General features: G+C 44.4%; 5 protein-coding genes across 5 annotated transcripts; 2 read left to right on the forward strand and 3 right to left on the reverse strand.

Annotated features, from left to right (window-relative positions):
- Positions 1-1176: 1176 nt before the first annotated feature.
- LOC111605338 (DNA-directed RNA polymerase II subunit RPB1) lies at positions 1177-8015 on the reverse strand. The gene is made up of 4 exons (XM_023323815.2): positions 7511-8015; positions 4749-6992; positions 2438-4682; positions 1177-2369 (listed from the first exon to the last, which is right to left on the reverse strand). Exons 1-4 carry the CDS (start codon positions 7589-7591, stop codon positions 1270-1272), a joined length of 5670 nt encoding a protein of 1889 aa, XP_023179583.1. The 5' UTR covers positions 7592-8015; the 3' UTR covers positions 1177-1269.
- A 371-nt stretch (positions 8016-8386) lies between these two features.
- LOC111605476 (transmembrane protein 242) lies at positions 8387-9074 on the forward strand. The gene is made up of 3 exons (XM_023324014.1): positions 8387-8531; positions 8582-8823; positions 8893-9074. Exons 1-3 carry the CDS (start codon positions 8465-8467, stop codon positions 9022-9024), a joined length of 441 nt encoding a protein of 146 aa, XP_023179782.1. The 5' UTR covers positions 8387-8464; the 3' UTR covers positions 9025-9074.
- Positions 9075-9348: 274 nt separating this feature from the next.
- On the reverse strand, positions 9349-10243 carry LOC111605457. Its single transcript, XM_023323979.1, has 2 exons — positions 9830-10243; positions 9349-9768 (listed from the first exon to the last, which is right to left on the reverse strand). The coding sequence occupies exons 1-2, from the start codon at positions 10020-10022 to the stop codon at positions 9407-9409; spliced, it is 555 nt and encodes a 184-aa protein (XP_023179747.1). The 5' UTR covers positions 10023-10243; the 3' UTR covers positions 9349-9406.
- Positions 10244-10581: 338 nt separating this feature from the next.
- Positions 10582-11805, forward strand: LOC111605437 (uncharacterized protein T19C3.4). The gene is made up of 2 exons (XM_023323957.2): positions 10582-11291; positions 11355-11805. The coding sequence occupies exons 1-2, from the start codon at positions 10833-10835 to the stop codon at positions 11793-11795; spliced, it is 900 nt and encodes a 299-aa protein (XP_023179725.2). The 5' UTR covers positions 10582-10832; the 3' UTR covers positions 11796-11805.
- Positions 11806-11943: 138 nt separating this feature from the next.
- On the reverse strand, positions 11944-13482 carry LOC111605408 (cell wall protein IFF6). The gene is made up of 2 exons (XM_023323913.2): positions 12269-13482; positions 11944-12200 (listed from the first exon to the last, which is right to left on the reverse strand). The coding sequence occupies exons 1-2, from the start codon at positions 13374-13376 to the stop codon at positions 11974-11976; spliced, it is 1335 nt and encodes a 444-aa protein (XP_023179681.2). The 5' UTR covers positions 13377-13482; the 3' UTR covers positions 11944-11973.
- Positions 13483-13756: the final 274 nt, after the last annotated feature.

The following is a 13756-nucleotide window of genomic DNA, read 5'->3' on the forward strand; positions in this document are numbered from 1 at the left end:
GCTGATATACATATACCTATAAATATATAATCGCACCTACTTAGATACTTATGAACTAACTAACTATTTTACATAGAGTCCCGTCTGCTAGGCATAGTCAGAATGCTAATACCTAATCATAGTTCGTATCGAATATTTCGTTTTAACTAATCCCATGTAGCATAATGGCACTTACTCGTACAACCGATATATACATATATATATATATCGTTTATCAACTATGGCAAAAATACATATATACCTAATTTTTTTTTATTTACATTTAAAAGACAAAAGTTTTATTTCCCAGTTTGGATTTGGGTCCATAAAGGCTTACCGATCTGATAACATATTCTATATGAATTGGGAATATTATCAATCTACAGTTATGTCTATGTCTATATCTATATATAGCTGTAGGCGTGTCCCATTAGATTTTGTGCATATATACTATACTATAGATACAATAGATCAGATATCTAGAGAAACGGCAAGAAAAATGTATATATAACCAACATATCTATTTGTCTTACTATCTATCCGTGTCTATATCTATATATCTGTTCTCAATATATATTATCTGTCTACATACATAATCTTATCATCGCCCTCTTACTTCCGTCTAATCAGATATAAACCTATCTATGTGTACCTAGAGGTGAAGAAACAATCTCAAATATTTCTTTGTAGTTTACAAAAATTTTTATAAATTTTATTTTTTATATATATATATTTTTTTTTGTTTTTACGACTATTGTTTGTCATTGTGCATAATCAGAGCTTGCATTATACTTAAAAGTTTAAAATATTTGTGGATAGAACTCGTCGCATATAACTCGCATAACATCTTGATAGATTGACATATAAAAGCAAAAAAAAATTAGCTACTACACATACATACACATATATATACATATGTATGACCATAGAGATATTAAGATACATAATAATGAAGTCATAAATCATAATAATATATATTAGATATATCTGTCTCTCTGTTGTCGTATATATAGCTTATATATACGGACATACATAGTTGGATGTACGACAAATAATGAGATATACAAAGATCGTAAGGTATTATAATATATATTTATATAGACTTCCTGTTCCTTTTTAAGTATTGATACATCAGTCGAGTCCATACTTTGGAAATCAGCGATACATATATATATATTATATATATATATATATATATATATATTGCTAGATAAGTCGAATTTACAGTTGGGAATTCTGCTTCCTACGCCTACTCCGCCTTCTACCTTGAGTATCAGCCTTGGGTGTAGCCTAATCGTCGCTCTCCTCGAATGTGGGACTGCTCGGGGAATATGCCGGACTCGTCGGACTGTAGTGCGAGGGCGCTGTGGGCGAGTACATAGGCGATGTTGGCGAATAGTTGCGCGCTGTGGGCGTGTACGTGGGCGATGTGGGGGAATATTTGGTGCTGCTCGGCGAGTAGATGGACATGTTTGGTGAATAGCGTGGACTTGTCGCCGAATATGTTGATCCTGTTGGACTGTATTGGTTCGACGGCGAGTGTTGCGGCGAACTGGGTGAATAGAGCGGCGAAGTGGGTGAATATTTGGGTGAGGCTGGCGAATATTGTGGCGAGCCTGGCGTATATTGTGGCGAGCCTGGTGATCCGTCATATGACGGCGAAGGCGGCGAATACGTTGGCGATGTCGGCGAATATTTAACACCTGTCTGTGAGTATGCCGGCGATGCGGGCGAGTAATGCGGCGAAGCCGAATAGTTTGGCGACGTCGGCGAATATGAAGGCGTGACGGGAGTATAGTTTCGCGAAGTCGGCGAATACGAAGGCGAGGTGGGTGAGTAGCAGGGCGACGTAGGCGAGTACGAAGGACTTGACGGCGAATATGACGGCGACATCGGTGAATACGACGGCGAGTTGGGTGAGTAATTTGATGAGCTTGGGGAATATGCATTGCCAGGCGAATACATATTACTGCCGCTGCCCGCAAACGAGGGACTCGACTGGAAATTCGATGTGGGCGAATACACAGGCGATGTGGGCGAATAGCCCGACGACGAAGGCGAATATCCAGTCGATTGTGGATTGAAATTGGGCGTGGTCGAGGCATAACGTGGACTCGTAGCCGCGTAAAGCGGCGATGTGGGCGAATAGTTGGGGCTCGATGGCGAATAATTTGGCGAAGCGCCGCCCGGCGACGAAGCTGTATAATTCGGCGACGTGGGCGAGTATGAGGGCGAAACGCTTGGCGAAGCGTGGTAATACGGCGACATCGATTGTCGCGGCGAACTAGGCGAAGAACCAGGATGTGCTGGCGACCAGCTGGGCGACATGCCCGAGGCATCCGAAGCGGCCGATGGCGAAAAACTGGGTCCACCAGGCGTCATGGCACTTACTGCAAACAGAGAAAGAGAGAGAATTATAAGCATATAGTATAGAGCGAGAGAGAAAATTGGAACTTACCATGCCCGGATGGCGAAAAGTAACGTGGAGTATGGCAATTCACCCATGGCGTCATTGGAGGCGTCATACTTGGCGTGGAGCCACCACCCATAAAGATGGCTGCACCGCCCAGCATGCTGCTGCCCAAAGAATTTGGAATCTCAATGCCGAAGCGACATTTCTCTGCATCCAGCAACAAATCAAAGCAGCCGGTGCCCATTTTAGGTAATTGACCCATTATAATATTCTCGGAAACACCACGCATAGGATCGGTTTCGGCATGCGCCGCTGCATCCATCAACACGTCCACGGTTTCCTCAAAGGAGCAACGCATAAGGGCGCCCGTGTCCTGTCGATTGATACCGTGTCGCGTGATGGCCATCAAATGTCCCTTGGCCGTCATCACATCGCAAAGCAAAGCCAAATGACGATAGTTCACGTAGAGGCCATAAAACTGAAGCACAGCATTCATCTCCTTCTCCACGGACTTTCTCACAGCTTCAATGCCCAGCACTTGGAAGATTTCGCAAATATCATTGGAGGATGTGCGTATGGGATCGACATCACGCTCCGATAGCACCTTCATCATCGATGTGCCATCCGTTTCCAAGAGCCATTCGCCAATGGCTTTGAATTCACCCGTATCGGTGATAACGATTCGCTTCTTGCTGTCCGTTTGGGGCAAATGCATATAGACCTTGCCAATCGCCTCAATGCCTTGCAGTGTCATGTCAGATAACATGTTCGCCTCGATGCAGCGCAAGAACATATCGTCTTCCATCTTATCGACTGCCTCATCTTCATCCTGGAACTTGTTCTCTTCGTTATTCATGATGCGAATGCGTAGCACCAATTTGTCCGCATTGTCATCGTTGAAGATGCAATTGAGATCCTCGCCGAAACCAACATTGATCTTCTCGGCAATCTGTTCCATAGTCAGCTTCTTATCCGTCATCCGTTTGCGATCGAGTTCGATGCGCAGCAACCACGGCGAAATGCGTGTCGGATCAAAGTCGGGCATTTCATAGTACACATTAACGAACTCCTGATCCTCCGCAATAACCGTACGCTGCGGATCTGGATCATAGTAAATAGCTGTGTTGGCTGTTACCTTACGCAATGTGGTATGCTCTAGTCGACAGAGCACATTCTTGGCCTTTTCAGCATCGCGAGCAGCGCCGCCGGTAAGGAAAACTGTGAGTGAAGGCGCCTTTGGCTTCTTCGATATGTTGATAATCTCCTTGAGACGAGGCACACCCAGAGTTACGTTCTTCGAGGACACACCAGCGAAATGGAAAGTATTCAGGGTCATCTGTGTGGCCGGCTCACCCAAACTCTGAGCGGCCAAAGCGCCAACCATTTCACCCGGATTCGCTTGAGCCTGCTGGAAGCGGGTCTCGATCTCACCGATCAACCACTCGAATGCCTCTGTCGACAACCGGAACTCCTCGGATACGTATTTGGTGCACAACGTCGAACGGATGAGGCACTGGAAGAGTAGCGTTGCATTCTCATTGGCTTGCTTGGAGATGCGATCGTTGCCCGTGACAATTACACAACGTTCCAGCAATCCTTTAACGCCTCTTATCACACGCATCGGCGACAGATCTGTGGGCAGGCGTTTATTGATGTGAAAGATCTTCTGGACATTCCAGATCATTCGCTGCAGATTGCATGGCAGAACCACCTTTGAATCGCCATTAGGAAAGATGGTGCGTAAATTGTCGCGATCGCTGACCAGACGATCCCATTCGGATTCCAGTTCTTGAATGGCATCGCTGCTATCTGTCATCTCTTTGATCACATCGTCTGTGAAAACCTTGCGCATATAACGTTCGTTTGACCAATCGAATTTGAAGCGCTTCTCAAAGACCTTATTCGAAAGCTTCACTGTGGGCATATTTTGGAATTCGACCAATTCGCCACAAAGGCCGTCCTCGCCATAACGCAACTGAATGAGTTGTCCGACAGAATTACGCACTGTGCCATCGTAGTTGACCATTACAGACTCCATAGCCTTGATGAGACGACGCTGGATATAACCAGTTTCAGCAGTCTTCACAGCTGTATCAATCAAACCTTCTCTGCCGCCCATGGCATGGAAATAGAACTCGGAAGGTGTCAAGCCGGCCAGATAGGAGTTCTCCACAAAGCCTCTGGACTCAGGACCATAATCGTCCTTGATGAAATGCGGCAACGTGCGCTTGCGAAAACCGTATGGTATACGCTTGCCCTCAACGTTCTGCTGGCCCACACAAGCAATAACCTAGACAAAGATAATTCAAGAATATTAGCTTTAGCTAAAGATTATTAAAACTTTCGCTATGCGTACCTGTGAGATGTTAATGTTGGAACCCTTTGAGCCGGACACCACCATAGCCTTCAGATTGTTGTATTCCGTGAGAGATTTCTTGGCCGATCCACCAGTTTTGTCACGAGCATCGTTCAATATGCGATTCACTTTGTTCTCGAAGGTCTGTCGCAGCGTATTACCAGGCGTTGGCTCCAGCTCCATGTTGTGGGCCTTTTGTATGACGTTGATGACATCGTCTTTCGCCTTCTTGATGGCCATTTGGATTTCGTTGTAGGTCTGCGGATCGGCAATGGTGTCGCCAATACCAATGCTGTGACCCTCAAGCAGAAGCCAATTATTGATCACCGTTTGAATGTTGCCATAGAAACGTCCAGCAATATCGTGACCCAATTCAAGGAAACAGATATGCAATAGAGATCCGGCCGAGGTGCCGAGAGTTTTCTTGCAGAGTATACCCATTATAAGATCACCATGCTCCACCATGACCTTTGTATCACCGGGTGATATCCATTTGTAAGGTCCATCATCCTCCTCGTCCGGATGGGTTGAATGCGTGCGTATCATGTTCACATTGCCGGGTATGATCAATGAGAAGATCTGTTTGCCTGTCCACAGCGGACGTGGCTTTAAGATGCATGGCTGCGGCATTTTTCCATCCCACGTGGGCAAAAACATTAACAGATTCATCACCTGCTCTCTCGTGATAAACACATCACGTTTCGTCATCTTACGTACTGCGGTGAGTGTATCCTGCACGATGCCCATGACGGGCTTGTTAGCCTGCGGCGTTATAATCTGTCGCGGTGTTATGTGTATGTTCTCGACTTCAGCACGTGTTTCCATGGATTGGGGAACATGCAGATTCATCTCGTCCCCATCGAAATCAGCATTGTAAGGCGAAGTACAGGACAGATTCATGCGGAACGTGGACCAAGGCAACACCTTCACTCTGTGACCCATCATACTCATCTTGTGCAGAGTTGGCTGACGGTTGAAAATGACCAAATCATCGTCACGCAAATGTCGCTCCACTTTGTAGCCGCACTGTAAATGGAGATCCGAGGATTTCGGATGGAAACGCAAATCGATACGTTCACCATTGTCGCGTACAATATACTTGGCGCCTGGATATTGGGAATTACCACGACGCACTAGCTCCTGCATGCGATCGATGTTGAATGGAGTGACAAGCTCCGGGAAGGTCAAGTTCTGTGCTATCGAACGTGGCACTCCGACTTGATCGATACGCAAATTGGGATCGGGTGTGATGACTGTCCGTGCAGAGAAATCGACACGTTTTCCCATCAAATTACCACGGATACGTCCTTCTTTGCCCTTTAGACGCGCTTTAATCGCTTTCAGCGGTTTTCCCGACTTTTGCATCGCACGCGGCATGCCGGGCATATCATTGTCGACCAGCGTTGCCACATGGAATTGCAACATCTTTATATTTTCCTGTATGACGTGAGCCGCAGCACCGCTTGCCTCATTCTTGCGCAGCTCATTGTTGGCTTTGATGATGTCAGCCAATTTGTGTGTCAAATCATCTTGATTCTTGGCCGCACCGAACATAACAACGGCCGGACGTACAGCCAAAGGAGGCACTGGCAACACGGTGACAATCATCCAATCTGGTCGAGCATATTTCGGGTCCATTCCCAAAATAAAGCATTCCTCGTCGGTTATATGTTTGAGTATCTCCCAGACACGCTCAGCGGAGACAATGATCTTCTTCTCCTGCGAATCCTCGTTCACGTGCTTCCATTCGGCTGTCAAATCGAGACCAGTACGACGTATCGATGGCTGATAGTGACCGCAGCCACCGTGACCGGGTTTCTTGTTTGGATCCACTTGCTGGTTGTCTTTAGTCATGTCCATGTCTTCACCGCCCTCGCAAATCGTTTTGCCCTTACACAGATCGTAAACGTAAGCCAAACGTTTGCGTGGCTGACCTTTTGATTTCATGACAATCTCCTTGATCTTCGGATTGTGTGGGGAGACCAACATCTTAGAGCAGTAGAAACAAACGCAGCGCAAGATTTTGATTGTCTTCGTTATGAAACCGATGTGAAAGACGGGCTTGGCCAGGTCAATGTGGCCAAAATGTCCCGGACATTCGGTCATATTTCCCGCACACGTCTGACAACGCGACGTCCGGTCAATCACACCTTGGCGAGGATCCATCAAGCCGCCCAGCTTCGGACGACCACCTTCCAAGGTCTCAGCGAACTGAACGCCACCCTCTGTCACCGACATACGACGCTAAAGTTAAGCAAAAATATAAAGCATTAGACTTGATCATGTGTATTTTTACTAACACCTTTCGCACTTATACTAGATCTACTAGTACTTCTAGCACTACTACTATTATGTACATAATTTTTTACTACTATATACTAGAATATCATATCACGTATAATGTGGCTAATTGATGTGTTATGTCTATATCGACTAGTCCACAGATCTGCCCAAATACATACATATATAACGAATACATCAAATCGGACGTAAGCTACGCAAGATATATTTATGTCAAATCAGACTTTCATTAAGAAAAATGCGCTTTGCAATTCGAGTAATCAAAGAAATATGCTGAAATTCGAATTTCTTCGAATTTCCGATCAGGATTAGGCTTTGGATTTTGGCGCTTCCATCGCTGGCTAAGTGAATCATGGGCCTGTTGCAGCATAATTTTTGGCTGCGACAATTGATTTTCAATATGGCGTCGATTTCACATTTCGCATTTCACCTATTTTTTTTTCGATTTGTTAGCTACTTACGATTTCATCAGGTGACAAAATTCCAAACTGTACGCGCTTCACCTGGCGCAGCGGCGCCTTCGAATCCGTTGTGGTGCTCATGTTGTCTTGTTGCGGAAAACTCTTTCAAGTGTCGCGATTGACACGAATTATCCGCAACTGAGAAAAACTGCTGAAAAACTTTTTGCACGCGTGACAAAGCCAGCGAGCGTACAGCGCACACGGTTGGCCACACGCGTTTTGTTTTTGGCAGCGATGAAAACAAAATAAAGTTGTTGTCGTTTGTTTGCTGTGTGTTTAGCGCATGTTCTTATATTACAATTGAACGCTCGAAATGGACTTTTGCTGCTATATCCGCGGTTTTTTACATGCAGACGCGAGGCAACGCAGTCCGTAAAGCGCACTAAAAAATGTAGTGGGTGCTCGATTTAGTTTCCAACGCAACTCTGCGCTTTGCTTTCACTTTATGCGATAGCGCTTATCGATGCTAGTCTTTTTGCGCGGCAAAACGTCTGCAAAAGCAACAATAGTTTGCTAATTGATTTTGTTGCGGAACAAAATTGACGTTTGTTCCTTTTTTATTCAGTGACAAGTATAATTCTTTTTTTGTAGCAATTCTAGGGTTGTCGGTACAATTAATGATATAAAAAATAATATGGTTGCATTAATGACAATGTTATTAACGATATTTGTGTGTTGCTCTAACAATGCTTAAGTATTGTCTAATAATTATAAGCAATTGCAGCTATTGATATTTAATTTTTGTTAAATACATTAGTTAACTTTTAAATTACAAAAAAAAAAATTGTTTCTATACTTAGTTAAATTTAAATTACAATCACACAAACGTAACTATCGCTATCTCGCGCGATATATTTCAGCAAGCGATAGTAACTCGTAACGTATTGATATATCGCTTGTGCTACGGTTACGACAACAATAAAAGACTAATCAAATAAGTAAACTGGTTAAACAATGAGCGAAGCCGGCTCTGCCGTAGATGCAGTCGCTGCGGAAAAGAAGCGCAAATTTCGCATACAAGGTAAATTAATAAACCAATTGAATTGACACACGCCTAATATCTGTTTTTAGCGGCTGCATTCATGGGCCTCGTCGGCGGCATTTCTGCGCTGTTTGGATTCTCTCGCACGCTGGCCACAGCCAAGAAATCGGACAGCAAAGTACTCCAGCAGCAAGCCACAAAACAGGGCATCATCCTCATGGATGAAGGTACAACGCTGGCGATGCGAGCCCTTGGCTGGGGCACATTGTATGCTGTATTGGGCACTGGGGCATTTTGCTATGGATTCTGGAAGCTGAGTGGTGCCAAAGATGTAACTATCGCATTAGTATTATTAAACGATATATAGTTATTACAATTGTAATTGTAAAATATCTTGCAGTTCGCGGAGTTTAGATTGAAAATGGGCAACGCTTTGCCGCGGATTAGCAAAGATGAGCCAGCTAACAGTCGCACGGATTTCGAAAGCCTAACAGATCTTATGAAATATTTAGCTGCCTGGAACAAGGAGTAAGCCCATACACACCTATAAACATGTAGAATAAACGCCAATTGTACAACTCATTTCATTTTGAGTTTTATATTTGATTTGTACCTTAAAATAAAGCATAATCGTAGCTATGTCTGATTATCCAAATATCGCATACAGAACATGTCAATATATATCGTTACTGCTCACACGATCTAATGGAATGTTCCGTTGTTTGTAAAAAGTTGATTTTCGATAAGCATGCGCTAGCAGAAGAAATACCGATGGTCAATCAATATGAATATATTTTTTCTTTTCAATATATCGATATACCTTTGTTTTCGGTTAATATTGCAATTTCAAATATCTACTTAAGCGTGACTATCGCCAGTTTATTTATATATCGTATAACTTATCTACATATATTCTATTTTGTTATGGAAATTCCATTAGCCAACGATTCGGCTAAGCAATTATGTTGCCGTTGTTGTTGAATGATCATGCAGCAATCCATTAAGTTCTCTTGTAGGTCCTGCATCTCTTCATGCTGCCGAATAAACGCATTGCCATCGTCCATAAGATTGCTGAAGTTGCGCATAAAACTGGGAAAATTGGGTCCCTGATTCAGATATGCCTGCTGCTCGCCGCTCGGCTTGGTTGCAAGCATCTTTCCTGGATCCGATTTATGCAAAATTTTGGTGGTAAAGGTTTCCCATAGTTGTTTCTCCTCAGCAACAGACGCAACATAAGCATCCACATTTGCGCCGGCGCTTTGGCATTCAGAGTCAGCTACAAAACAGAAATATTATTTATATAAAACTCAAATGAAATGCAGTTTTGTCTGTTTTACCATCTGTCAAGTCGAGCGTTGTATTGAATATGCTTCTCTTCTCATCGTAGATTGGTTTCGATGTTATTGTTTTATGCAGCTTGTCCACAACATCTTCCACATCAACATCGGATATATCATCCACATCACTCAAGCACACAGAAGGTGGATTGGCACATCTTTCCCGGGCTGATATATTTGATTCTGCTTCCATTTTCCAGATAAGACGCTTAGAGTTAAGACAACGGTAAGGTAACGCAAGCCATGGAACTGCTGCTGTGACGTCACAGTGACACCAGAGTTGAGCGCAATTCGTGACACGAACAAGCACGAAGAGGAAGGCTAAGCCCACAATCTAACATGCATCAGTATAACTAATACAAAATTGTATTGTTTTAATATTATATTATATGGTTTTATTTGTATATTAATAAAACATAAGAAGAGAAAATAAATGCTAGATTATATTTTAAATTGGTCTCTAACCGTTACCACTTTCGATGCGCAACAGCTTTCAAACAGCGCAGTTGGCTTTCCGTTTTCAATTAAAATTAAATTAATTAAATATATATTTATATGTATGTTGACATAAACGTAGTAAAATAAACTTTTGTATATAATTTTTGAATAAATATGTTATTAAAATTTTGCGAATTTCCAGTTTGCTATCCAAGGCGCAAAACCAATCGATATTTCTTATCCATGTGCAACACTTTACAACACTGAAACGGAGCGGGCTTGTCGTTTTCTGTTTGAAAACTGAAAGCGATTTAAATCAAGTAGTCGCCGTTTTAATTGTATATTTTGTTGTATTCGGAGCAGTTGTGTGGGGCTCACTCGAAACAGTGCTTTCACAAAAACAGAGGCGTGCTCCGAAATATCGAAATTCTTGAAATAGGAAATTTTTCTTCACAAATTTCCGTGTGGCCGCGAAAAAGTGTCTTCAAACCGTGTAAAAAAAAAATAACAAAAACCACAAAAAATATAGGTTTATATATATAGGTGAATATAGCAATTTTGGAAGATGATTTACGAATTGATTATAATGGTAGTCGGCTGGCTATATCCGGCATTCGCGACATATAATAGTCTAAGCGGTAATGTTCGAACTCAGGTATCGTGGATGAAATATTGGATCGTATTTGGTGTATTCAATGCCTTTCACTTTTTCACTGCCTGTTTGGAGCCGTGGGTACCCTTCCTGACCGGCTTTAAGCTATTCCTACTCTGTTGGCTGTTGCCCAGCATCGGCAGCGGTAGTCAATTGATACACGACGAAATCATTGATCCACTGCTGAAGAGCAACAAGGAGGCAATCAATCAGACTGTGGATAGCATTTCCAGTGTTAGCAGTACGATGATGCGGGAGCTGGTCAAGATGATATATCACCTGCTTGTGGATGTGGTCGAGCAGTGTTGGCTCATGACACGAAATGCAAACGACATACATGTGACGCCCCGTTTGCAGACGGCTATCAATGAGGTAATTGGCGAATTGCGTGCGGCTCGACAGGCAGCCATATTTATGCCTGATTCAATACCGCAGGCTATACAGGAGGAGTACCGGGAGGAGGAGCAGCAGCACCAACAACAACAACAACAGCAGCAGCAGCAGCAGCAGCAGAAGGTGGAGCACCAGCAGCAGCAGGAGGAGTCTCGGTTAACAGCTGGCATTCCAGGCGTCTTTCATGCAGCTGCCTTCGAAACTTTGCCCGGTGATCAGTCGTCGCTTAGCATTCTTTTAGCTGAGGCTTGCGTGGCACGGCGCATGCAGCTGCTGCAGTTGGTCAATAGCCAAATGCATCTGGTGGCCATTGAGCAGGCATCCGCAGATTCACAAGCACTGGCCAAGCCACAGCGTCCGGCCAAGCCAAAGCGTGGTAAGCGCAAGGGTTTGGACGCAGCTGCTCGAAGGGCACAGCAATTGGAGCTGGATGTAGAACGAGCTTATCATGCATATTGTGGAGCAGCCCAGGAGCACGAGTAACACGGACGAGAGAAAGTAGCTAAACAACATTAATAGCCCTCCACATTTTTCCGTGTCTTATCGAGTTTCTTAAAGATTCCACAAAAAATCAAAAAATATATAAAAAAAAAATAAGTTAAGTTGTTGACATGTGCTGGCGAGGAATGGGCTGTAGCTGCCGGCGCAGGCGTGGCCACTGCTAGGCACCTGACTTGCGCTCCATGTCTCTATCTCGGTCCTTAATCCTTTCCTTCTCCCGCTCACGCTTCACAGTGGGTAAGCGCGTCCAAATGTAGCCGCCAGATCTCTGATACTCATCCACATCGGGCAGTGGAAAGGGCGTGGTGCAATCATAGTAGTAGTTGCTGGGCGCATGCATCACAAATTCCAGATAGCAAAGCTTGCGCGACAGCTCCTCATCGGGGCCTGAAATAGAGCATAATAAAGGAGAGGATTTAGTGCTGTGCTCCATTGAGATTAAGAGATTCGCTCACCTATTAGATAGGTGGCTGGGTCGAAGCCCTCCTGAGGATCTGGACTATCCTGGGTGGGTATTAGCCATGTTAGAAACGCCGACTTCTCACAATACGCATCCACGAGCAAGCCTCGGATCTGGGCGTAGTAGATTTTGCGCTGGCTATCCATAATGCTCACAATGTCGCCGATCTGCATGTAGCTGCCCTTGTAGAAAACGCTCTTGACGTACTGCATCGAGGCTTGGACTCGCGGCGTCTTCTGTGCGGGTCGCTTGAACAGGGAGCGCCGGTTCCTGGCGCCCCCGCCACCTGCACCGCCTGCGGAGCCGCCAGAAGCGCCGCCTAAGCCCGCCTTGCCGTGCGATTTGCCTGCTCCAGCTGCATTTGGCGCATATCCCGATCCTGCACCAGCTCCAGCTCCACTTCCATTCAGCTGGCCATTGTGATTGCCAGTAGCACCGGCTGCTCCGCCATTTGGGTTGTTGCGTCCTTGGAGCTTCGCTTTGAAGCGTGTGCTACGCGTGCTTTTGCGTAACCTCTTGATTATTGTGGGCGAACGAGCGCCATTCAGGGTGCTCCTTGTGATTTTTGCAGGTCGCGTGGTGGCGTTGCAGGGCGACGCCATTTTGGATGAACTGAGATTTAAGTCGACTTCGGTTTCCATCTCAATTACAGTAACTGTTGTTGTTGCTGTTGCTGCTGCTGTTGTTGTTGTTGTTGTTGTTGCTGCTGCTTGCCCTTCCAACTTTGTCTCCGCCTTGATTGGCTGAACCTCGGGCCCCTGGGATGGCTGCTCCGCCTGGAAAGTCTTATGCTCCTCCTTGCCTGGCTGCTGCGCTTTGCCCAAGTGCTGCGGCTTGCCTGGCTGCATCTGCTGCTCTTTTGTTTTTTCATTGCTTCCTTTGCCGTGGCCTGCTTGCACGTCCAGGTCATCCAAATCATCTAGGGTCTCTGTTGTGGTTAAATCTGTATCGATTTCCATTTTTACAATTTGCTCCGTTACTTTTGCTGCGATTTCCGAGACTGCAAAATTCACACTTTGTGACAGTTCAGCGCTAGCATCTGTCTGACTGGTGTCCTTCTGGCATTTGTTTGTCAGCGTCTCGCAATCAGCTGCTGTGGCCATTGTTTTAACTTAGCAACACATATAAGGTCTTTAGTCTTTATAATTGATTTGTTTATTTAAAATTTGTTATTCGTTTACTATTCTGCAAATACCAATGTTATGCTCAACTGGGCTGGTAATGCTCAAATGAGCTGTTAATGCTGCACTGGCCATTAACAGTACCATTTTGAGTAATATCCAATTGTGAGTATTTTATGATAGTATATTTGAGGCCAATATCAGTTGAATTTCGGCGTTTCACTTTCACTTTAATTGTAATTGGTTGAAATCAAATAATTTAATAATATATTTGATTTCTACGGAAGTTAAACGCCGCCACTGTTAACGCAACTTTGACCTATTTGTTACATGTTAACGCAACTTTGAGAAATTTGATGAAG

Source organism: Drosophila hydei, unplaced genomic scaffold (genome assembly GCF_003285905.1).
Source record: "Drosophila hydei strain 15085-1641.00,03,60 unplaced genomic scaffold, DhydRS2 tig00000358-arrow-arrow-pilon, whole genome shotgun sequence".
In the NCBI taxonomy this organism is placed as follows: Eukaryota; Metazoa; Arthropoda; class Insecta; order Diptera; family Drosophilidae; genus Drosophila; species Drosophila hydei.

Excerpts from the sequence above, each read along its gene's own strand:
- LOC111605338 (XM_023323815.2), bottom strand. The coding sequence starts at position 7,591 with ATGAGCACCACAACGGATTCGAAGGCGCCGCTGCGCCAGGTGAAGCGC. Across the intron at positions 4,683-4,748 it reads CCAACATTAACATCTCACAG|GTTATTGCTTGTGTGGGCCA; the intron begins GTACGCATAGCG and ends ATCTTTGTCTAG. Across the intron at positions 2,370-2,437 it reads CTTTTCGCCATCCGGGCATG|TAAGTGCCATGACGCCTGGT; the intron begins GTAAGTTCCAAT and ends CTCTGTTTGCAG.
- LOC111605476 (XM_023324014.1), top strand. The coding sequence starts at position 8,465 with ATGAGCGAAGCCGGCTCTGCCGTAGATGCAGTCGCTGCGGAAAAGAAG. Across the intron at positions 8,532-8,581 it reads GCGCAAATTTCGCATACAAG|CGGCTGCATTCATGGGCCTC; the intron begins GTAAATTAATAA and ends ATCTGTTTTTAG. Across the intron at positions 8,824-8,892 it reads AGCTGAGTGGTGCCAAAGAT|TTCGCGGAGTTTAGATTGAA; the intron begins GTAACTATCGCA and ends AATATCTTGCAG.
- LOC111605457 (XM_023323979.1), bottom strand. The coding sequence starts at position 10,022 with ATGGAAGCAGAATCAAATATATCAGCCCGGGAAAGATGTGCCAATCCA. Across the intron at positions 9,769-9,829 it reads AACGCTCGACTTGACAGATG|CTGACTCTGAATGCCAAAGC; the intron begins GTAAAACAGACA and ends TCTGTTTTGTAG.
- LOC111605408 (XM_023323913.2), bottom strand. The coding sequence starts at position 13,376 with ATGGCCACAGCAGCTGATTGCGAGACGCTGACAAACAAATGCCAGAAG. Across the intron at positions 12,201-12,268 it reads CCCAGCCACCTATCTAATAG|GCCCCGATGAGGAGCTGTCG; the intron begins GTGAGCGAATCT and ends GCTCTATTTCAG.
- LOC111605437 (XM_023323957.2), top strand. The coding sequence starts at position 10,833 with ATGATTTACGAATTGATTATAATGGTAGTCGGCTGGCTATATCCGGCA. Across the intron at positions 11,292-11,354 it reads TGCAGACGGCTATCAATGAG|GCTATACAGGAGGAGTACCG; the intron begins GTAATTGGCGAA and ends TCAATACCGCAG.